Source organism: Hyalella azteca, unplaced genomic scaffold (genome assembly GCF_000764305.2).
Source record: "Hyalella azteca isolate HAZT.00-mixed unplaced genomic scaffold, Hazt_2.0.2 contig5053, whole genome shotgun sequence".
Taxonomy (NCBI): domain Eukaryota; kingdom Metazoa; phylum Arthropoda; class Malacostraca; order Amphipoda; family Hyalellidae; genus Hyalella; species Hyalella azteca.
Genome location: NW_025935257.1, coordinates 85,313 through 111,149, shown reverse-complemented (window position 1 = coordinate 111,149; position 25,837 = coordinate 85,313). Strand labels below are relative to the sequence as shown.

General features: G+C 38.4%; 1 protein-coding gene across 1 annotated transcript; it reads right to left on the bottom strand.

The window, feature by feature from the left end:
* Nucleotides 1–493: 493 nt before the first annotated feature.
* Nucleotides 494–25,115, bottom strand: LOC108683244. Its single transcript, XM_018172545.1, has 5 exons — nucleotides 24,965–25,115; nucleotides 5,337–5,719; nucleotides 4,832–4,944; nucleotides 2,206–3,345; nucleotides 494–1,703 (listed from the first exon to the last, which is right to left on the bottom strand). The coding sequence occupies exons 2-5, from the start codon at nucleotides 5,428–5,430 to the stop codon at nucleotides 1,500–1,502; spliced, it is 1,551 nt and encodes a 516-aa protein (XP_018028034.1). The 5' UTR covers nucleotides 5,431–5,719; nucleotides 24,965–25,115; the 3' UTR covers nucleotides 494–1,499.
* Between the last annotated feature and the right edge of the window lie 722 nt (nucleotides 25,116–25,837).

Genomic DNA, 25,837 nt, shown 5'->3' with positions numbered 1-25,837 from the left:
CTCTCATAATTCATGGCAACTCATTCACTGTTGATTAATTGTCATTCATTCTAATTTTAGTTCCATTTTCCTGGTTTCATCTGAATTTGGTTCATAAGGTACTAAATGGAAGTGAATGTCCATCACCAAAATTGTTCAAATTTGTATTCACCAAATTTACTTAAACCCATTTATTTGCTTGGAAATTTTACATTTAACAGAGAATAAAGCCTGCCATAGTCTATAATTTGGGAATATTTTTCGGAATTTTCTGTTCATTTTATAAATTTGAGAGAAAGTAGTATCAATTTGCAATGTAGGTACGGTAGCTTTCAAGCATTTAGTGATGGATGTTGAATTTGCACCCTGCAGCAACGTTGATGTGAATCTAGTCTCTCTACAAAAGTTCCATTTATAAGTATTCATCTAATAAAGCACTTCGATATTGTGAGTGCTAATTCTATGAGCATTGCTAAGTAACATTGCTGACGTTGAGGGAGACTAAAACACAAGCTTTGTCATCGCTTAATTCATCTATTAAATGTACGATTATAGTTAGTTTTAGCTTGCATATTTCATGGGGATTTTAGAGTCTTGCAATCCCCAACAGTTGAAAGCTTGAACTTGTTCAAAGTGGCTTGCCTTACTTCATGTAACGACGTGCAGTAACTTAACACGTGCATTGTTGATATTGAAATTTCACTGAACTCTCTGAATTAAAAGCATTTCCAGGAATCACAGCACATTTTTTGAACTACTGACCCACCAATTGAAGCAATTTGAATGTTTGAAGTGAAAAACCAGTAGCAATTAATGTCAAATTTTCCAATGAAACAAACATAAGCGTTGGACTTGATGGCAAGTGAAATCACGTTAAATATGTAAACCTGCCCATAGTAGGAATTTCATCGAATAATTTTATCGGCGAGGAAAGACTTCTTTTGTGGTTTCAGCTACGGTATGCTTTTAAGCGAGTCCGAAAAAGAAAGGCATCGAATATTCCCGTGACATAGCTGTATTTCTAAGCTGGCAGGAACAGCTTCTATTGAATACGGATACCAAATAATAATGATACTTATTTTAAAAGCAGTTAAGCATAAGATTGTGAGCATTCGTGTTAGATAGTTCATGTCGAATTCCAAGTAAACTTCATTGAAAAAAATGTCCTACCTACAAATTTGTCAATTAATCTCTTGACTGCAAGCTTAGCTGCGAGTTACTTTGTAATTTGTATACTAACTAGGCCTTTCGGATGGCTAGCAAAAATTTTTACTTGTAATATGTTTAAGCGCCTGGCTCCAGATTTCTGGTGAATATTTTCCAAGAATCGATTAAAGGCGACGTTACTAGATAATGTGGCCCGATATAGCATTAGCCTTAAAAAGTGAAAACGTGCACTATTCGAGTCGACAAGGTTCATTCTTTCACAACCAATACGTGTGTATTAACGGGGGCCAAATATTTAGGATTTTCTGACCTGACTTATAGATACATTGGCCAGAAAATCTTAGTGTATTCGATTAAATTAGTTTGGCGTGAGTCTTGTAGAGTGTGCGCGCTGTGTCATAAGGCACGTATGAGGCGGCGGCGACAAGACTCCTCTTGCTCCTGTTGCCGCAATCCACTTTGTGCCACCAGTCGCACACGAGTAGCTGCTGCGAGAACGCCGTACCCACTGGGCACACAAAACTGGCTTGTCTGCCGCCGAAACACACGTGGAACACCTGCACGATACACAGGAGTTCAGTTACAGACTAACAGCTATTGTATTTACAAAATTCAACAGATTACTTTCTGTAATCGAATGGCAAAGAAATACTCGCAGTAAGAGCAATGTGGATGGCGGGAATGTTAAATTACTTCATGATTGGCCGCAGACTTCGTCATCAAACTAGATGGTCGGTCTAGAAGAATTATCAAGTCTTCCGACGTGACTGTTTACTTCAGCAGTGCATTTGTACGAGGCGAACTTGCAATATATGTAAATTTATTAATCAATACTCATCTTTGCTATGCTTTTTTAAACACCGAACTTCATGCAACTTGAATAGAATCCTCAAATTCCTGATCGATTTTAAACGACCAATTTAGAAAATTCCTAGTGTCTTAGGCTTATCAGTTCCGCATCTATGACTTACTCGTGATCCATATTTAGTATCCAAATGGTGCTTAGCTTATGCGGTGCCGCGTTGTTGGCAAATGTGAATAATCTAACTTATATTGTACCTGGCAGTTGGTATCAACGTCAGCAAAATATTCTCCGCTCCTGTAGTCCCCGCAGTGGAAGTCAGTTGGTGGGACGCTCACGAGGTCTGGAAAATTGCTCTTTCCTCCAGACGTCTTCTGCGACGCATCGTGGATGTTGTTGAAAGATTTGTTTTGTTTCGAAGACGAGCTTTTTGATGGATAATTATCCATTTTAGTGGATGACCTACAGGAACCATCACTGCAAAACGCTGAATTCTTTGCTTCGGGAGGTTTTACTGCCGAAAAAGAACCTTTTACTGGTTGATCCGATGCAGTTTTCAGGAAATGATCCCAATTGGCAGTTGCGCTTAAAGATTTTCCTCTTCCTGAACTTTTCGGACGCAAAGGCTTCTGCTGGACTGGCTGCGGTCGAGTGAAAGAGGCGGCTGAGGGCTTCGGTTGTTTGTCTATTAAGTTAGAAGTGTGCGGCCTAATCTTGGTTACATGAGGCGTTCGCTGTGTCGCCTTAGGCTTTTTAGTGGTTAACCTGCTAGGCTTTGGAGCTGATGACTGGCGATCAGAGTTGGTTTGTTCTTGGTTCTTTGGTTTTATTCGAGAATTTTCTGGCACAAAACTGTATGACGATATTTCATTTGGCGGAGTTTCGATGTAGTATGGATTTCTAAATGATTCATCTGGATTTGGACCTCCGCTGTGATTTTGTTTCTGGCTGCTGACCTTTTGAGATTGTAAGGACTTTCCTCTAAAAATGTGCGGGCTATTTCTGATGGTGTTTTCGAAGTTTTTTGTGCTGCTTGTTTCAAAATTGATAGCATCATCATTTTCGACTTTGTGCGGGCTTGGTACGACTCCTTGCACCAGTTTCCTCGCTATCATTTTCTTCTTGAGTCTACGCCGTTTAGTATTCAAATTATTAATTCCATTATTATTGAAAGCTTTTGCAAGCTTGGGCTTATCGATGACCTGGGGCTGGAAATAAACTTCCGAGGCGGGAGGAAGAGCCTTGAGTGCAGTCCTTTCATGAGTGGCGATCTCGGACGGTCCTACGTGTACTGGCTCACTGAGCTGCTTGCCAGAGGCGCGGTTCAATTCTTCTGCCAGCCGCAAGACTTCAGGCAATTCTCTGTAGGAACTCTTGAACTTGATCTGACGCGCCCTCTGAAATGAATTAATTTATTATAAAAAATGTAAGAAGTCGTGGAAAAAAATTACATACATCTGTTGTGATTTTTTTCGTACAGATGCAATAATCAATTGGTTCGGTCGCTTTTGTTCTCTTTAATGTTCATGCGAATATTAATTTTGGGTGATAGTTGCAAACTTCTTGACAGCTAGTTTTTTTTTAAATTAAAAGAAATTCTGAACACGTTCTCCAATAAATCTGTTACTTTGAATGCAAATCCCACTGCCTGCCCAAACCCACAACTGTCAATGGACGAGTGGCCAACGTTGTCTTGGAAAATCGCATGTTCCAAGAGTATTTCTTAGAACTTAGATCATTCGATTTCGTAGATCGGAAACTCGATCACTTGACTGTTCACCATCTATCAGATTGTCAACATGGTTTTATTGCCGGTAGATCCTGCACCACTAACTTATTGTCTACGTTGAACGACTGGACTCGCCTTCTGGACTAAAGGGAGCCAGTGGATGCATTGTACCTCGATTTTGCCAAAGCATTTGACTGTGTTCTGCATGAGCGGCTGTTACGTAAAGTGAAGTCTTTGGGAATTGAGGAAAACGTACTCCAATGGATCAGAGATATTCTAATAGGTAGACGACAACGTGTCAGACTGGGCATCAGTGCGCAGTGCCGTGCCACAAGGAAGCGTTCTTGGGCCTATTTTGTTAGCTGCTTTTATAAATGATCTGCCAGAAGTAGTGTCCAGCGTGTGCTCCATGTATGCCGACTACACAAAAGTTTATAATACAGTGAAGGATACGTCAAATAAAGTGCAATTGCTGGATGATCTTGACAGTTTAGTTTACTGAGCTGATACCTGGCAGCTGCGGTTTAATGCTGATAAGTACTCACCTCGGGAAGAGCATTAAACAGCAAGATTACAGTATGAGAAGACATGGTTACGAGAAAGTAATGATTGAAATGTCTAGTGTAGAAAAAGATCTCGGTGTTTGTCTATAAGGAGCTGAAATTTTCTAAGCATGTTGAAACGCAAGCTAACACATCCAATAAACTTCTTGGTCTAATCAGACGCTCCTAGGAGTTCCTAGATGCAGAAGCGATGAAGTTGTTTGTTGCCGTCGTGCGCCCCAATCTAGAGTTTGGAAACGTGTTGTCACCGAGATTTGAAAAGGACAAAAATTTAATAGAGAATGGTCAAAGACGTGCAACAAGGATAATTCGCGGCTTTAAGGGCAAGTCCTACGAAGAAAGATTAAAGATTACGAAGCTTCCAAGCCTCAGTTATTGACGTCTGCGTGGGGACCTCATTGGAGTATACAAGGTCCCCGAAGTACAAGTATGCAAGGGACCTCATTTATACAAGGTTCCCGAAGGATTACTAGATTTTGAAATAAGAATCAACACCAGGGGCCACGGCTATAAACTAAAAAAAACAAAGGACTATAAACTAAAAAATTTTTCGGCAGCAAAGTCTACTCTTCAAGAGACAAGTCTACTCGCCCGGATGAGGTCGGTGAGCTGCCTGCTGAGGCCTCGGTCGTGGTCGTCGCGTGGCAGCATCGGGGTAGTTAGTAGTTCGTGGACCGGCGAATGTGTAGGTGTACCAAGTACCGCTGCATAAATTAATGCACTGCTATTATTTCGTTATTCTGAACCAGTCAATTTTAGGATTGAGTAAAAATAGAATGACTATGCTTGGATCCAGTAGTGGACAATTTTTTTCGAGAAAATACAGTTAACCCGCTAAAGTCTTTTTATATAGTTTTCATACATATTTTATTGAGATTTTAGGTATATAAATTTAATTAACGGTAAATATTACTGCTACTATGGCCGATACTATGTATTGGTGACACCTCTAAAACTCAAGTGCATAGCAATGGCCGTGAGGTATGAACAATGGAATAAAAACCAGGCGATTGATAATGTTGTCAGTGATCGCGTACAAGAAAATTCTAGGGACAACTATGCTCCGGTCAGCTATGTAACTTTCGTGGCTACTCACTGGTGTGCTGAGCTGACGATGCGACCAAGAACAGGGATGCCAACACCACCGAGGTCACAGATGTGAAGATGGTGGATGTACCCTGCTTCATCATCTTGATTCCTCGTTGGAATTTCTCAAGCTATTACTGTATTCAATAATGATGCAACGTGATCGCGTTCGTTAAAAATTCAATATTAAAGTGACTCGTTGTGTAACATAATATTAGTAGTTGAAATGAACGAAGTAAAGATCGAAAGGTTAGTAAACCTTTTTCGTTCAAACTTAGTTTTATCTATTATCTAGAGGATATTCGTTCGACGTGAAGTCTATTGAGTCGTTGAGGTAGAATTCGTAGAAGATTCTCTCGTTCGTAGTTTAGTTGAATGGAGCTTCGTTCATATCTGTGGAATAGAAACATTGTATTCGACATTTGAAGAGCGCTGAATAAAATTTGTTTCTTAAGATTTTGTTTAATCGTTTTACATCTCTGCACCCACATCTTATTCATCGCAACTCGCGAACGAAAAGTTCGCGTCTAGAAAATTCAGTTGTTGAAGAAAGTGTTATACAACCCACTTTTAGCATTAGTACGTAAGCAATTTATTAACATTAGAATAATAACTTGTAAATGGTAATCACCAAAAATTAGGAATCCTGACTCAGAGTTCAACACAGTTTGTCATTTCAGAATCGAGCGCTAGTCCACTAAATTGCACACAAATGTTAATTTTCCTTATGTGCAAATTTAAGCGGACTAACAGACTCGATACCAACACCAGTCCCAGCATCCACATCAGGCTCAACATCCACTCTAGTCCCAGCATCCACATCAGGCTCAATATCCACACTAGTCCCAGCATCCACATCAGGCTCAATATCCACACTAGTCCCAACATCCACATCAGGCTGTGGCACAGCTGGATACGATAATCTCCTACGTTGTGCAACAATCGAACGTCAGTTCCATTATGTGCCCCCACGTGGGTTTGATTGTTTAGTTTTATAGATGTTTTATGAAATCATTCTTCTTTAATTATTCATAAGCAAGGCGTCTTAACAAATGTAATGAATTAATCATTTGCTTGCGCTCTTTTACAGTAAATGATTTATATGCTGTTTTACTGTTACTCATTGATCGTGAAATAGAAAGTTGAAAGTGTTGTTTAAAATCTGCGATTATACGTGATTATTCGTTACAATGCGCGAGTTCAGAAACAAGTTTCATTTCCTCTCTCCCGAGAAACCTTTAAACCATTTAATTGCGGACCGATCCTCCTTGTACCTGACAAACTAACGCACGTGACAAAGGCCAGCAAGGCAATTAAGATTGAATTTGGAAACTCTTCTGTTTTTTACTAATGTCAAGTGGCAAGATGGATACCCATCGTTTCTTCAAATGTTCAACCATTAAAAAATGAGCCAATCAGGTCAGCGTTGTTTTAAAATTTTTAGTTGTTTAAAAATGCACAAATATACGCCTATTTATGATACGTGACTTTTAAAGCAAGCAAATCAGTTGCAGGCAATGTGCCATAAATTTTGATCATCGTAGAAATCTTGATTGCCATAGCAATTGTTAAGGAGGCGGCTGTTAGTCGTAGTCGATGCATTTCACCAGCTGACGTAACAAAGCTGGCATCCGGAGAGCAGCCAACGCTTATATCGTCTGCCCCTGAGCTATGATGCCCTACATTATAATGCTTGGCATTTGCGACACCTCTGCTTCGTCTTCGATGTGTTTAGGCATCTTGGGATGAAACACATTCTCTGGAGTTTTAAATGCATCGCATTTTTTTGGCTTATGCGTGAAAATTAATCGTGTTGACGGTATTACTATGCGGTGTAGTGACGTTCTTCTTGCTGCAATTATATTTTATGTGAATTTTTTTATTATCGAATTTTCATCGATTAACGACCTACCTAATAGGAACTCACTAGTTTCCTGTGGGTAAAATAAAATGCCATTTACTTGGAGAGTTTATAACTCTTTTAAATTTATAAAAAATTATAACAGCCTTTTCTCTTGGTCATATTCGTGAGACAAATGTTCAAATTTTGTGCAATTGGTAGAGAAATGATGTTGAAATTTTATTGCATCTAGAGCAAAATGAAAGTAGTCGCTGTTTATTTCCAGTTCCATCTACCTTGGTTAATAAATGAACCTCAACTTTCTTTCAGTTTCTTTAAATCGCTCGGTACGCTCGCCTCGTATGAATGGCAATTTCGAATGGTAGCTACCAATGATGTACTTCCTCTGTACCGTCTTGCTCAAGCTTCCTGCTTAGTTTAATGCACCCCTTATTGGTGTGGTGAGATTCACCTCACTGCTCGTTCGGGTAACGCTTTGTTGACGGAAGCAGCGGCGAGTGATGAAGAAATGATGATGGCCTGCATCATAGTGAGCGTAGATTTTCGTCCCTTAATAAATCACCGATAAGGTGCACCGATGATTATTATGAGTGCAGCGATTGAAGTGCACTCTTAAGAATTTATGTATAATATTTGAATTCGTCCGCACAATGTTTCGCGCAAGTAAAATGTCACCTCGTAAACGAGTTCTATGTAGGATGTTACATGTCAAGTGCGATCGTGAAGATATTTGCTCGTCTCTAAATTCTTGAAACACTTTAAATATTTGTGCACTTAACTTGAAATTCGCTATCTTTACCCCGTTCTATGAATCAACCGTAATGCATTTGAATGAAGGCGCTTAGTATTGTTTTTCATTGCGGTCGGGTTAGGGTGTCAACGGGTAAGTATAACCCGAATTAATGCGACTTGAAAGCAGCTGCAGTTGATGACAAGTGATCAGAAATATGATCGAGTCAAATCACTGCATTGTGGTTGTGGTTCCAGGCGTTCCGGTTGTATGCGGTTTGATTGTTTCCTGCGAAAAAACCACAGTTTAGTTTGTGCAAGATTGACAAGTAGAGTGTCGGTTCCAAAGTGCATTATTGCCTTCCTTTGGGACGATGTTTATTCGATGTATTGAGCCAAGTATAAGAAATTAAAAAGACTCACAATAAAAATCTATGAATATTCTTAAACTTTTGTTTCATGAAAATCTGTATGTTAACACGAAGAAATACTTCCATTCAAGTTAAAGCAAGTACATGCATAGTAAAGCGAATTACTCGTTCAGGCGTGTAAAGTCTCTGCTGAGTCGGATTCTGATTTAAAAAGGCTAGTCGTTTTCAAAGTAAATATAGTTGTATCTTAATGTAGCCACATATTTTTTTAACACGACTTCCTTGAAAATGGCCTATCGGCGTGCATTCGACCTCGTCTCTACGCAGTATCTGACGAAAGCATATGACTGACATTGCGTAATTTTTCTTCATTCTCTGCCTCTATCCTTTACTTTTAGGATAAATTTTATATTAATGCTAATGCTAGACTACTAGGAGATGATCTCTAGTTAGAGATCATTCTAGAGGATTTCTAGTCAGGTGATCATCGTATATTTTGTCTTTCTAGTTCTAGAAACGTATAGCTTGAATCGCATATATACGCGAATTGCATATTGTCAGAGTCTTCAGAAGCAAACATCGTATTCATATATCACTAGATGAAGAATGACCGATGCGCGCAACTGATCCAAAATTGAGGCGCAAACTCGTAAACCCTATTAATAATGAGTTACTATATATACATTCATAAAATAGCTTCCAGTGCAGTAAAACGCTGGTATACGTACAGCCGTACATTCGAATACAGCACATGAGATTCTCGAATGACTAAAAAAAAACATCACCATATTATCGTGAGTTTAATTTACAAGTTCCTCAATAAATTCAGGGTCGTTATTTTCAAATTATCGGGCAGCTAGTTAGGTTGGAAAAATGTTGACTTGGTTGATTCCATACACTTGCAAATTTTTTTGCGCGAAGCACAAAAAGCGATTACTACCATCTTGAAGCAACATGAAATGTTCTATTGTACCACGAAAATATTCAGCCGAAGCGACACTTTCTTACGCGATTATTACGAACTTATGCAAAGCCCTTCATGCTTATAACCTGCCTTCTCTTGGCTCCAAACCGACACTGCGAGGCTAAAGAAACGATCCATTGTCTCATTGTCGTTCTCAGTAAATAGTCGGACTTTAATTTTTTTTTGCATTGTGGTCCGTCGCAATATGTATCGCTAATAAAAAGTATACCAGAACTCAACATAGATCAACGGCGTATCTTAATTTGAAGAAGCATCTTAGAATGTTACAGAGATTGAACTCCACCAAAAGTATACAGGAATTGATTAATTTCATCGCCTGATATCATTCCAGGCGTCAAAGAACTGTTATTTTAAATTTGAATTGAAAGAATTGGATAACAATGGAGTAAATAATTACTCTTGTTATTTGCGAGAGCATAATTTGGACTCGCAGAAGCATCGTAGAGGCGTGCCGGCATCGCGTTGTCATTGAAGAGAAGAAGTGTTCGAGACGGAGAGGGCGCTCTCTCACGCAACGCTAATGATATGGCAGCTGCAGTAGCTTAATTCGACGAGTGATTGCGTATGAGCCTTGGCTTCCAAGTCATGATCGCCTCCAGCCAATCCTCTGAACTAATTAACCAAGCATCGAACAGTCATGCTCTCACTGCAGCTATCTCTTGTCACGAGGACAAGCCATCGGGTACTCGCGCAACCTAAGGGCAAATTCTACCTTAATTAGCGTCATGAAGAACGAGAATCACGATGTCGGGGAGCTTGGGGGTCACGATGAAAGTGCCACGGTCGGAACTTATATTAATTATATACAGTCGGTCTAGAATTTGGTATTTTGTTGGTGACATCGCATTCTATGAAACGGATATGTTCATTATGAATGTAGAACTAAATTTAAAGTTTAGCTCCATTTTTTCTGTTCTTCTTTATCAGCCTAATGATCATCTTTCACGCTGGGAATTTTTATACGCTTCGTGATCCCGATTACACAGTTAAATTGCAAAACGTAAGCTAAGTTCGGTGGTCACAGGCGTAAAAATCCAACTATTCACTGTTCAGCTTCATGATTTCAAATGGTGCAAATTTGCGCACCCTAAGTAAATTCCTAGCACCTGCACTAGGAGAGTCAAATTTCTATTATTAAAATACATAACGACAGCTAGCAAATATCCACGAATATCGAATAATATGCGGATCTGGTCAGAAATTTCAATATACTAGCAATAAAATGAGAATAAATTCGATTACAAACACGAGTGCAAAATTAAAAAAATCATAGGTGAATTCTTCTGCAACAATTTGGAAATGCACAGTTTTAGAGCCTAAATTTGAAACCTCGTGTAAAATGGTCTAACCAGGTTCGAGTTACGACTTGTGTCCAGTTTGAGTTTCATTGGCAGCGGTTTGAGCGGAGGCTGCAATTCCAATTTCTGAATATAGCACTAGCAGACCGGACCTGCAGCTGCACTAGCAGACCGGACCTACAGCTGCACTAGCAGACCGGACCTACAGCTGCACTAGCAGACCGGACCTGCAGCTGCACTAGCAGACCGGACCTGCAGCTGCACAAGCAGACCGGACCAGCAGCTGCACTAGCAGACCGGACCTACAGCTGCACTAGAATCGTGCAAGCAGCTGTAACTGCAGGACCGATGTCTGCTAATCTTCAGACTCTTTCTTATGCATGCGAAGAAAGCGCAAGACTTCCTGTACGTCACAGAGAACAATGCCCCAGGGAAGACAACTAATAATCGATAGCTTGCGTGTAAAAGACGGTCTTCAGTGGCTTCGTTTGTTCCGTGGTGTGTTGAACAGGTCGTTTGTTCAGCTGTATATTAAACAGGTCTTCAGTCCCGTCGTTTGTTCGGCTGTTTGTTGAACTAGTCTTCTTCAGTCACGTCGTTTGTTGGGCTGAGTGTTGAACAGGTCTTCAGTCACGATATTTGTTCGGCTGTGTGTGTCGAACAGGTGTTCAGTCAGGTGTTTTTTTGTGTATCTGCTTCATACGAAATTACTACGAACAAATTAATGTGCAACCGAAGAATTAAAAACGTTGGGCGCGTTCTTTTGACGTTTATATTCATTCACAAATATCACTTTCCTCTACGCGTTAGCGAGGCTTCCAACTCTTGAATTTTCATGCTTTTCGTACAATCAACGAATTCAATTGCTTTTTCGATGCAAATATTTCTTTTATATTAATACTACAAACAAAATAATTCACTTTACTTACACTAGTGTAGAACTGAGCAGCTTCTATACATTTTGGATGTAAAATACTAATAGCGGCTCGTAAACTTCTAGATAGCGGAACTGTCATTTTGGGTTCAATAAAATCTATGATACCTGAAGCATAAATTGCCACATTTTATGCAAATTTCGTTAGTTGCAACAGTTATTATCAGATGCAAAGGCTCCCGCCGGCAAGTCGACGCGTGTCTGGTACACGAGTTCGCTGCGGCTGATCGTGCGATATGTTCGGTGCGAGCGCCGGGCCTGTTGCTCCAGACGATCTAGGGCGTGAACTTGCGAGACTAATAATTATCGAATTATTCTTCTCGGAATTTTGGCCATGTTCTTAGAAAAAACCATGAATTATTCAGTTGAGCTCATTGATCGTAAAAGTTATCTGTGTTCGATTAATTTCTTTTAACAGGTGGGAATTCAATTTTTTTGCTGCGACATTCTTAGGTAGCTGTTAAAGTTGGGCTTTTCATTCTGTAAGATTAACTTAAATAGGAAATTTTTTAAGCTTCATCTCATTAGGTACATCAAAATTATTGCGACGCGACCAAAACGTATGTTTTACTTTTTCACATAATATTTAATTCCTAGTTATCTTTCGGATTCACTTATCTTCCTATTTAGTATGGCACCAGCTATAAACGCGAAGGAGATAAGAAGCTAAAGACACACATTTGTTTTGTGATTTCTGTAGATATAGTTCATTTAGGCGGCCAATGCGTGTCAATCTGGTAAAAAATAAGGAATATCAAGCATGCATGACTAGTATATATATATTTTGGAATAAAATACTATAAATTAATTAGTCTTTCAGAGAGCTTAATTAACTACCTTGCCAGTTTGTGTAATTTTATGTGAGAGAATATTAGATATATCAGCATATTTCGTAATCTAAGCTCTAAAGCGCATTTCTGTCATGCATAGCCAGTATACGTATACGTCTTTGCGACGCATTACTTCATCTCAATTCATTCGTTCACTTAATGGCATTCACTTGCTAAAATTGTAAAATTCATTGTACGTAGTGCTAAACCGAACTTTTCCATTCCAGAGTCAAAATGGTTATTTCTGAACAATGTATTTCAGCCATGATAGACATCTGGAATTCTCTGTAGGTGGACTTCACATATACAGTGGGGGGAAATAAATATTCGTACACTTGAAAAATCGTATTTTGATGTATGTAAGTACATACGTTAACTATGGTTACTGATTACATTACTGGAACGTGCTACATGTTTCTAATACATTCTGGAATGTTCTGGTGTGAAATATTAGTCAAAAGTTGTTTTGTACGAATACTTTTTTGACCCGAAGAAGTTAACATGTTGCATTAATTTTTGTTGCATTGAGATTTAATTTCTATTGATGCTATTTTTTAATACAATGCGTTTCTATACATAATATAAATCACTTCTCCTGTTCAGTTTGTGTACTTACATACATTAAGATACGATTTTTCAAGTGTACGAATATTTATTTCCCCCCACTGTAACGTATGCCTGCCTAAGGGAAATTCACATCATTTTTGACTTTATTAAAATGATTGTTTTGGTGTAAAAGTCCCTTTGAAATTCCTGCCTTCGTCGGACAAGATACAAGTTAAAGGCACCTCGCTCAAAGTATGTATTTGTAAACCCTGCAAGGATTGGCAATGTTCATGCATAATATCGATGTTGTTCGTCCACTTGGGAGAAAAGCGACTTGTCTGCTCAAAATACGGCTTCATTACACGTGTCAGGAGAAAATGTGATGCTCGTGAGTGCCTCATAAAGGACGCTTGACTGCATATATGCTTCTTTAAATCGAGGACAACAGTTTGCTCGATATCATGCATGTCTGTCAGACAAGGTCAATTGTGACTGATTCCATAGTGTTGCCAACACACTTCTCTATCTATTTTTTGGTCCAGGTGGGTTTGAGTTGAAGTTCAGAGCCATACAATTTACAAGTCCTGAATTGAAGCCACGGGGGATCGCAGGAAGCTTGCCGGCGTGGCTGTCAGTTTGGAGATGAAGCGCTTCATCAGGCAGGACATAAGCGCGCGAGAGCTGCAGTGCCACGAATTAAGGAGTCTTGTTACAATGCCATTGATCTCGGCATGCCACCTCGCGTCTCTTTGTGACACCCTTTCTGGTTTAGCGTTCGCCATAACGCCAGGGTCAGGGCGCACATAGACAACATTTTCCCTTCCTTTAAATTTGTTGTCATTAAATCTGAAGAAATAATCTAATAATGAAAAATATTCAAAAATTATTATATAGAGCTTCGACAATCTAAGATGAAATCAACCAAAGGGATGACATTTGAAGATGAATAATAATGTAGAAAATATTCCCAAATCTCTGCCATAAAGGTAATAACAAGTATGATTCAACTTTTATTTTACCGCCGCTTGAGAATTTTCTTTGCGATAAATCTCTGCCATAAAGGGAATGTTTTAACACGTTTCGTTCGTTAATGACTTCACTTCGTGCAATCAAAGTTCATTTTTTCAAATCGGAATAATAAGAAACAAGCAGTGAATTTATTTCTAATATTTAATAAGCGACAATGCGTTTTTCAGGACGAAATAACATGGGCGGTAATATCCTTTGTTCATAATTTGCAGTTTCCTTATGGATTCAATTTGTACTAATGGCATCTAAATATTCTGCAACTCTAAATGTCTTTCATGCGATAAAGAAAGACATCACAGTGTCAAATTCGCGATGTAATCATCAACTGTAATCATTTTCCATCGCCATTAGCTTCTGTAGGACGATTGAGAAAAATCTTTTGCAATCAATTTTATGTGAACTCGATTTACAGTCACGCCGGATTTCTGCGCATCTCGTACGATCATTATAATTCGTTTGTACATTAACACGTAAGTTACGATTATTGCCCTCTCGCTAATCCATGATTTCAACTTTCTCTTGTGAATACAAGAAATTATCGTCTCTGGGAAATAATTAATTATAGTTCACTTGCAAAAGCCGTTTCCTAAATTTTCAACCAAGTAAATTCTCGCCTGGGAACTCGCATGAATGCTTTAAATTCCCATATTTTGAGTCACAAATATATGATTGGTTAGCTAAAATAAAAGAAAATTCACTTTAATTTTCGCACCATGGGCAAAAAATAAAGTCGGATTCTAGTGTCCTACATGTCATTGGACAAACTTATCGTTTCATCTTTCATATGTAATTCATTTAAACTTAATTGGTCATTTAACACCCAGCGGATGACAGTCACTGCAAATGGGATTGATGAGAATAATGTCCCCCATTTATGTTATGGCATATTACAACGTTATAGTTCTGTGCATCTCCGTATAAAAAGTTTTATTTACATGTAGATTATGAGAGCGATGCTGCAACATCTTGATTTGACCAATAATCTATTTCAAGACCATCATGCAATTTTATTCCATTCACTTATTCACAATGGTATTCCTACCTAGATTGTGAAATCGAACTATTTTGAAAGAGTTAACGAACGATTCGACGGTCGAGCAACCCAGGACGTATAGATTTTATGTAGATCAAATCTCGATCGAACTTCGTCGGTCACAAAGACACCCGCAAGTGCAATCAGATCCTAAACCTTTATGCTAGTAGAGCAGGTCACGCGGGCGACATTTTGAGACGACGAAAAGATATTTTAATATTATACAAAAGCCATCATGATGTAGGATCCGTGACAAGCCAGTCTGGCATTTGTGGAAAATGAGAACCGTGACAAATCTTGAAGCATATCACGCTGAACGTTGACATTAGGATGATATATTTTACTCAAAATTTCATGTTTCATCCGAGGTATCGAACAGCCCACGATTATCTAAGCGAGAAATTTCGGAGTCCGTCCTGAAAAATAACTGAATAATGAATTTTTCATCAAGAATTTATTCAACAAAGCATTTGGTTCGAATATATAACGAAATGAATTGTTTACTCAGAATTTGAACTCAAAGCGCGACAAAGTTCCTTCGATTAACATGACGCTATATTGAGGTCAATCTAAAACAAGGGCGACCACGGTGTTATAACGGCAATGGAAAGCCTTTATGTTTGTTATGAAGCTTAATTTAATACATTAGGTACCTTCAGACGTTGTAATGACTCCGCTTTAGATTCCCTTTAGAAGTATATTCTTTTCAAAATTTCTCCTGTTAGTTTATTACGTGAATAATTATCTAAAATTGGGTAAGTATTTTCTATCCTCTTCTCAGGATCACTCTGTAATTTCGGAAAACATAAAATACCTTCTCATAAATTAAAGAAAGTGAAGTAGTCGCGAGTAAGAAGCTTGTAGCAGTTCTCCAGCTTCTCCCTGCGGCGACGAGCCACTTGTCAAAAATCAGCATCGAGATTTTGAAGGCTACGGAATAAGTGCCACTTCATGTAATTGTCTGCGCGTCCTTCTTACTACTTGCGCGTCCTATTTACGACCTGCGCGTCCTTATTACGACCTGCGCGTCCTTATTACGACCTGCGCGTCCTTCTTATGACCTGCGCGTCCGGCTTACGACCTGCGCGTCCTGCTTACGACCTGCGCGTCCTGTTTACGACCTGCGCGTCCTTATTACGACCTGCACGTCCTGCTTACGATCTGCCCAAGAGGGCACCAAAAAGATTTCCAATAACAGAATTTACATCCTCGTGTTCATTTTTCTTCGAGTTTAATTCAACTTTTACTAGTTTTATCAGCTTGAAGAAGAGTTCTCCATAACCTATATGTTGGTCAGATATTTGATCTAGTAATTTGCATTTACGAAACACTGATCGTTTCGGTTCTTCCCGGTAAAAGTTTTCATGACAAACGAAGGGAATTGACATGAAATACAAATGAATTTTATCATCTGACCAAGAGCGCTTGTTTCTAGGCAGGCGTCTTGCTTTGAACAACAAGCTTTGGGCTACCATAAAAGGAAGGCGATCAACATCGATCGTAAAATAAGAATTTGTATTATACGGTCTTCCAAAACTTGGGACCCGTTATTTAGCACTAAGCAATAATTGACCATAATCACCCACCTCCCAAATTTTCTTCCTCTAAGTCAAGACTTAATTTTGGACAAGTAATGGCGGGCTAAGAAAGAGGTAGGAGAGATCAAGAATTATGGAGCACGTAAGGTCAAGGTCGTGTCAACTCGACATGCCGAACTTGTGGGTTCCCTCGTGACGCGTCCCTCTTTATCGCTTCTCAACATCGCCTGCTGCCCTCACTCTGCCGGATACAAACAACCTTTTACGGGAGTTTTCTTTAAGCGGTATTCACCATCTCGCACAAACTCAGAGAAAACGCTTAGGAATAAGACAAGGCCGGAGCGTGAGAGAAGAGTGACGAGCTAGCATGCTCTCGATAACCGATCGGCAAGCGTTTTCTAATTTCCTTTGTGGATACCCAAAAGATGAACGACAAATATTATGTTGGCATCAACGTAAGAACATAATTGTTGGCATGGACTTGAAAACATTTGAGAGAAAATGTAGCAAAATCTTGACTACGCCGTTGAAGTTTTTTTTTAGAAAACATTATACATGATTTCATTTTTATTGTTCTCTGGTGTTCTAATTCTTATTTTGAACCATTCAAATTAGGGAAACAGAAAAGACACAATATTCAGTTACTTCATCATCCGTCCACGACATGATGTCACTCAAGGATATGCATGTTAAACGCACTCCACGAATGAGAACTGATGCTCCTTTCAGGCAACCTTGCAGCAAGAAAACGAGCGCTGACAATTCTTCGTCAATAAATTTGTCTCTTCGATCTTAGGAAGTTGTCACTTAGCGCAGCGCAGCTTCCAGGCGCCGCTCCAGACATGATCGACGACGCTTGTCGGTCGCGGCGCGAGTGACTGTAAAACGAGTTGCAGATTCCATGTATTTTGCAGATTAGGTATGGCGGTCGTCACGCGTGTTTGGTTGCTCTGATATCTTGAAATAGTCGTCTAACGACAGCGTTTCATAACGAATGACCTCTCACGCTCTCAAATAGTTGTTAATACTTCCTCAAAAGGTATTTCCACGCTATAAAATGTCAAAGAAATTGTGGGTGATGTCTTTGTGGCTCATGTGTCGTGTTCAGATAAGCAAGCTTCAATGATTTAAGGAGGACGGATGCAACCATGCGACAATACTATTCCAATGGATGCACATTAAAAGTGTAAAGCAGTCATGAACAATGCCAGCAAGACAATATGTATAGATTTTTCGATAAAATACGACCGAAAAAGTTACCGATTATCTGATGATTACATAATATATCAACGTATATTTTTCCTGAGGGTGCATCCCACATTGATTAGCATCTTCGTTATTAACGAAATATTGAGAAAATAAAATGTCACTGATAATAAGTTTTGAATATTCGACCATAGGAAACTCAATGGGGCCGTTCGCGCGCCATGCAATAATAATTAGTCCCGTTCTTGGAGTGAAGAATACACAAGAACAGCAATTGGTTAGGCTACTGCAGTAGTTCTTGTAGTTCTTGCCCCGCGTTGGGGTGTGTCTATAAGTGGAGATGCTCAGTTTAGTTCTTCAGTGCCGTTCATCATCGAGGTTAAGGTCTACCGCCCCTGCCAACGTATTTAAGCATACACTTTGGCGCAGAAAATGCCTTCCGAACGCTCAGAAACTAGTTCTGTCTGTCGCACCTGCGGCCAGAAAATTGCTCCGCGCCGAATTCAAGTGTGTTTTTGCAAGCAGAGTTTTCACTATTCAGTTTTCACACAATTAAAAAAAATTAGTTTCCAAACAGAATTAGAAGAAATTTTCGCCGATAATCAAAGAACTATCTACGTAAATTATGCAACATTTAAATCTTAGCAAAAGCAGTTTCGTGAATTTCAACTATGGCATCGCGCCTGCAAAATTTGATTTCATTTATTTAGAGGGAAATTCCTGCTAAGGTAATCAAACCAAAAATGCGAGTACTTGTCGCCAATGTTGAGTGGAGAAACATTTGTGTCAGTAAAACAGTTTGTATTCATGACAACTCGACTGTAAGACCATGTCATGCACGTACATGTATAAGTGCCTACATTCTGACATTCGACGTCGAACTCCCCACAGCATATGAGCAGACTAGCTCCACCTGAGGATCGCGATTTTTTTTTAACTCACAACAGGAAAAAATGCAATGTGCATATCTCCATGCAAAGTTTTGATGATTTAAAAAATGAGATGAATTAGTTTTACTAATTCTTAAAGTCAATGTAGTACTGCAACATCGTTTGTCTTAAACCTATTGATTTGATAAGAATGCCAGAAGAAATATAACCAGTAGAAACCTTACAATTTTTGCATACCTTTGAAAATGGACAAATTTTTGTCGTATGAACCAGCAGGAACAGAAAAAATAAAACTAAATTATTTGTAAATTAAATTAACTTCACTCTTTTTAGGAAGGAAACCGTCTACTACACTTCAAATAAACTCCAGAAAAAAGGTAGCAACAAATTTAAGAGGTTTGTCCGCTAAGATGCTCCTCCAGGAAGATTAACCCCGGATTTCGGGACAAGGAAATTGGTGTTGTTTTCATCGAATTAATTCACTTTATTATCTTGCCTCGTATCGCAACGAGCTTAGTGCGGTCGGCAGCATCAGCTCACCAGATCAGGCACTTCAATTTTATTCGTTCGTTGAATTTTCACTGCATTATTGAATTCAGATCAATAAAGAAGCTGTTCAACAAAGCATGCTCAATTAAGACATGGTGAATTATTTGGACATATTTTACTTTTATATATAAGGTTTATTTTGCAATCTACCCCAAAAATGTGGGTACAAAAATTGTGAATAAGAAATAATGTCCCACACCCTTGCTTGACGCGGGCTGCTAGCAACCGAAACTATTCGAATTGAAGAAACTAAAATTGATGCCGTTTAGCTTTGAAGAAAGGAATTCTCTCTACTCGTTATTTTCGAAAAGAAAAAGCGCATATATCGCTCGTCAACCCACATCGATCGCTGAAAAATTCTTAGTCCAAAGTTTGTAAAGTTAAGTGCAAGGCGGGAAAGTTTGAGGATCGCGAAAAGATGGCGAGCGTAGTATAGGTCGTGAGCCAAATGACCGTTCCATGAGCCGGCTAATAGAGTTCGTTTAGTCGGCGATGCCATGCGACCGTCAGTGGTGCTTTCACGGGCGATACTTAAGCACAAAAATGAATTTAAAAAATAAACTCAATACGGGCGCCGACAATCGGCTTTTGATAGGCCATCGATAACCAACTTGAAATATTTGAAGGGAAACGTCGAGATTTGGTTGGTTATGCTCACGTCCACCAGATGTCCCGGTGCTACGAACTGCAAATGGGTATATAAAGCCAGCCATAAAATGTACTGAGAGCCAGGATATACTGAGGTGCTGATGTATTCCCACACGTGCTGTATGTAACCTTACTTTCTCATCCCCTGCGTCCAGAGAACGCGTGTGCTGGAAATATCCCACTGATCGCTATCGTGAATTTTAACTTGTCTCCCTTCAATTAGATACAATAGGGAGGTTGTTCAGTGCCTAATCCCAAGCCGATCGAAGGTTGTGTGTTTCATTAAAATGAAAATATTCTATGAATTTCAAATTTTTTCTTTGCTTAAGCTAACGCACACTCATTTGTGCGAATTATAACCATAGTTAATCGTTGTGATTCGTACAGCTAACAACTAATTCTTTTATTGCGTGTTTTTGAGAAGAATCGTGAAGGATAATGCAAGGTGATCGATCATTGAGAGACCATATCCATTAGTGGTGGTATAATATTTTTATTTGGTTTCACGAGACGATCACGAAGATTTTTTTTTTTGCGTCGACAAGTATTAGATAATTTCGCTTGCAATGTTAAGTAATTTATTTCAGCTTCACTTTTGGAAATGGATAGTGTTCCGGTTCAGTTCAGATGAGACTGAATCGCAAATACTTTGTCACTTTTCTTCAATGGAATATTGAAAACACGAGCGCTCAACCCTTAAGAATTTACGTTTATTGCAGATTTGTTACAGAAATCAGTTGATGAATGTGCAGCAAAGTGAAAGCTGTAGCTAGTACAGGGCATGGCATGCAATCCATTCAACAGGCATTCCATCTATATACTAAAAAAACACTCTAAAAAAGCTAAATAAAGATAAAATTATTTAGCTATTTCGACAGGTGATGCAACATTTAAAAATTTTTCTGGAAAATTATCAGGCGAAGTGATCGGTAGGGTTCACTTAAAATGTTTGTTTAGAAAAGAATAGGTAAAAGATGGAAGTTACATTTTCGGAAAGTTTGTGTGTTTGCGGAAGAAAAGTATATACGTGCCATGTCACGCTGCTGGTAACTTCTCACGCATAAACCCATAGTACTCGGCAGCCGATACGGAAACTTAACGTTTCAACGATGACTTGTCGTTCTGGCTTGTCTATTTTTCCTATCAGGAAATCGCGGTGTAGCCTGATGGCGGCACGAGGATGTCGTTAGCAGCAATCGAAGGATTCTCAGCTCGCCGTCACCTTTCGAAGGATTGCCCTTTTTGAATTCAAAGCTGTGTCATCAGGAGCTTTCCCCAGACCAATGTGTTGAGGGTGTTATTTATCAAAGGTAATTAAAAAAGGCGAACATTTCAACTGAAAAATTCGAGCAAGGCAATCGATTCCCGAGGGCATGACTTCAGAATTGAACTTCAAATAATACCGAAAATTGTAGAGGTGGACAAATGGTGAACAACGTATAACAAATGCAGAACAATAAATTTTAATGTGAGATGTTACGAGACTTATTTAAAAAAGGTGGCAATACTGGATGCAATTAAAATCTTTTACTTGTTTTCATCTAAGTGAATATATGTTTTTTTTTGCAGCCATTCCCAACATCAGCAAAGGCATTCTGCAGAATATACTTAGAGAAAAACGGCTTTTTTTCCTTTTTGCGGCATTGCCATCGGAAGTTTTTACGCAGTTTTCGTAAAACTTGTCACGCATTCATACTCCAGACGTCTCCGTGACAGTCTCAGTGTATACACTCAGAACAGGTCTCAGTGTATACACTTAGATAAGGTCTACAAGTATACACTTAATCAGGAGAGGTCTCAGTGTATACACTTAAAAGAGGTCACCACGTATACACTTAATTAGAAGAGGTCTCCGTGTATACACTTAGAAGAGGTCTCCCTGTATACACTTGGTTGAGTTCTCCGTGCAAACACTTAGAAGAGTTTTCCGTGTATACCCTTAGAAGAGGTCTCCGTGTAAACACTTAGGAGAGGTCTCCGTGTATACATGCACTTAGTTTCTCACGGACGTAGAATTTTGAATTCGATGCCATCGAGAGATTTCTTCGCTCGACGATCAGTTTGGAGTATGAAAAATACTTTCAAATCAATCAAATTATGAATTTATATCAGCATATTCATATGAAGAAACCAACAATTTCTCAATGCCTGACATATGGAACTTTGGGGAAATAATTTCTAAAAATTCAATTTTGAAAAAAAATGTTCATGCTCTTTACTAGCGAAGCCTAGCTAGATAATTAAGAAAAATTTGCCCAGCTTTCCATGAGGTCTTTTTTTTCCGCTGATGTGAAAATGTCAGTGAAATACTGCGCTTTTATACGGCAACAGCATTAGAATATTCATGTATAATTGAACCTCTGATAATACTATAATCAACGTAAAAATGTACGTTCAATATCGTTTCTGATTTGAACCGTTATATCTACTACCCTAAACCAGGACAACAAAGCTTCTCTTATCATCGGTTTTTAATTCCCATTCGTCTGAAATTGTATAATTTGATCTGTTCTTTCCCATCATTCATGAAGGTTCATTAAATAAAAATAGTTCAAAGATCTATGAATATTTTAATTTTATTCTATAACGACTCACGTGCGCAGCTTGGCGTCTCATTACTCTAATCTTGCAATAGTTTATCAGCGCGGACAAAAACCAACACAAAAACCACTGCACGCGAGGTTGCGACTGAAATCCTCGCAACAAACAAAACGGCGTCCCGATGCAATCTTACGCATTCCTGGAAATTAAAGAGCGACAAGATCTGCTATAGGGGCTCTAGACCGTGTGATGCTGCGTGTTATAATCAATGAAAAGAGGGCTTTCAATTCGGGTAAACCGTGTGATGTTCCGTGGCATAATCACCTAAAAAAGAGCAATCCACATGCACGCATAGACCATAAGATGTTATGTTTAATAATCACGAAAATGAGAGCATTCCACGCGCTTAGACCGTGTAATGCTGAATTTCATAATCACAGACAGGGAGGCATAATCCTTTCTTACAAACTCGGCCGCAACCAAAGACTTCTTCATGCCTCTTTGATTATATACATAATAATATAATGTTAGGGAGTGCGATAGGGCAAGAAATAGTGCATCTGCGAAAGTGTTCTCGTTTTTTACGTTGAAACTGACGATGACAGAAATACAACCAGCGCAATTTCAACCATGAGAACCATTTCCTTTGTATGAGAACACCTTCTCGTAGGATCGAAAAAGAAAATTCATAACCTATGCGACATTTCTTTTATTGTTTGATTAAACGATGAGGAAGGTAATACCTTAAACCTCGGCTAAAAAATTCTAGGTGCTAGTTTTATTTTGTAACTTTGTTCAATTCAATTTTGAATGTTAATAAATAAGGAATTTTTCCCTCTAATCATCTGCACAGCAATGAGACAAATTACGAAGAAGTTTAATTGTGATTAGATTGAAATTACGCACATCTCTACATCACTCTCGGTTTGAAAATACGGCTGCACCAATAATAGTTAGAATCCCACTTAGTAGCTCTAAAAATTATGGTTGAAGAGATCGATATCATTGCATCTCATGTTATCTCACAATGAAACTAAACAAATGAACCCTTTAATGACAGATATATTAAAATTCTTTCACAAAGTTTTTCGTTGATTTTCTAATCATAAGATTCAAACTGAACTAAAATCAACCAAACGACTTCCTGACGTGATTATTTTTACATAATTAGTTCATCGTAAGTTTATTATTCTATCTATTTGTTAGGACTAAAAAAAATGAACGCTTCAACTTGAGAAACCAAAAGTTGGTACGAAAGTGCATGATTTTATATTCTAATAGTGACTGTTTAACCTAACTTTATTAATTTTGGATCCACGGCTCATTATCTTCAATTAACAAAATTATTATCGTCATTCACTGACGTATCTCCACTTAGCAAAAGTGAGCTCGTTAGCGGTGGCGGCTTATAAACGCCTAAGCACGTCAGAAGATTGAATACTTAACTGCTTACTAAATCTACAGAGTTTCTCGTCTAAGCCAGCGAGAAAGTTACGAAGGAATGTGCGGTTTTGTGAATTCAAGACTAACTTAAAACGTTTCCTATTTCTTCAATTGTTCGCTGTTCATCAAAATGCGCCTTTCGCTACCTAGTAAAAAAAATTTCGAAAAGGAAATTTTTTCAATAAATGATTATTGCATACATTTTACTTCAAAACAACTTAACAAATAATTTTTAACGCCCACGACAGTTTTTTTTTGTGTTGACGTTGAATTTTTGTTACATATTAAATTTATTAGACGGTGAAATAACCTCGCTAAAGATGTGTAGGGAATAAATATATATTGATAATATATATTTATAGGTACAATTTTTATTGGTAGCATGATGAATAGTTAAGAGATAATTGAAGTTTTTCCAATAATTGTGATCATAAATAGAGAAAAATTGGTTTGTATGACGATTTGGATGAAATCATTATTTTTCTATCGGTAAATGATGTTGCTACTTAAAAGAACAACTAATTATGAGCGATATAAGGTCGATGAAAAAATATCGTTAGAATCAAGAGGAGAAATGAAGAATAGAAATAAATTAAAATAATTGCTAACAAATAAAGAAGTTATGTTACAAACAGGTGGATTTGAGATTTCATAACTCGTATGAAATTTCAGCTGAACACAAAAATTGTACGCTGCGTCCCTAATTGGTTGTTATAATAAATATTCAATTGCATAATAAAATGGTTAATAGATCCGTAGAATGAGCTGCTCAGTGAAGTGTGAATGACGTCATTCCTGAGCTGATCCCTGCTGAGCTGGTAGCTTCCATCTCTCCTTAGAATCTTCCTCAATAATTTGAGGAAGATTCTTATAGTTTGATGAAAATTTAATTATAATGAAAATTATAATTAATGAAAATAATTTATAATTCCTTATAATTTAAAGAAAAATCAATTGCATGTGGCGGAATTTCGCTGATAAATCAATTAGACGTGGCGAGCGTGAAGATTCGATGGGTAGGATCTTCTGTCTTTTCCAATCACTGATCGAAAGATGCAACTCGAGGTTAGAAACTTCTATTTCTTTCACGAATAAAAAAGCTAATTCAAAAATGATTTGCTTCTGTCTCTTAATTTTAAGAATTGATCGTGAACATTTTATATGACTGTTACAATAAAAAATAGTATGAAAACTAACAGCTTCTCACCATGGATCGTGTAACTCCACCGACGAAGCAGGCAGCGGGTAAGAGATTCGTTGTGCGCGCGGAAGGATTTCCGCAAATTAGTGGAGGCTTCGTTACTAATTATGTTTAACTGTAAAATTAACCTACACAAGTGAGATAATCTGAAACCGAACTGAAATGTTCCAGTTAAAAAGTTATTGGTTAATGTCAATTAAGAACATCCCTTTTGTAGTTAATGAAGAATATCTTACGTACTTTGTGAATTATATTATGCATTTTTGTCCGCAATAAATGTTTAGGGGCTGATACTATTCAGTGCATTATACTTACCACCCGAGAATTGTTCAAATTGGTTTCAATTGCCCAATAATTATTTAATAAAAACGGATAAGATGATTGTCATAATTCTAAAGTTTTAGATGGAATAGACATCAGGCGCTTGTACTCAACCATGAACAAAACATTGAACGTATTCTCAATGTTCTGCAGTCAATCGTGGGCACGGTTACCAAGACTAATGAATTTGTAAGATGAACGAATGATTCCTATAATCCGTGAACCGATTAAACGTGGCATTCATTACAACGCATCCGTCGCCAACTTGTCTGCTTTCACAGGACAAAGTTTAAAATTGTGTTAATAAAGTTAATATGTTGGTCTCATTCAAACCGAAGTCTTCAACATGACCTGCAACACTTGTAACAATCCACGCCAGTGAGAAAGTTCGTAGCAACGCGCGATACACCTCCTCTCCCGACGACGGCGGTGCCGCGACTACCCTCTCGTCGAGCTCCGACGGTTATTTAGACGGCAACCCTCACTGCAGGTCACACCTACACTTCCCCATAACAATTATTTGCCCCGATAATTAAAACATTGAAATTCTTTTCTCTT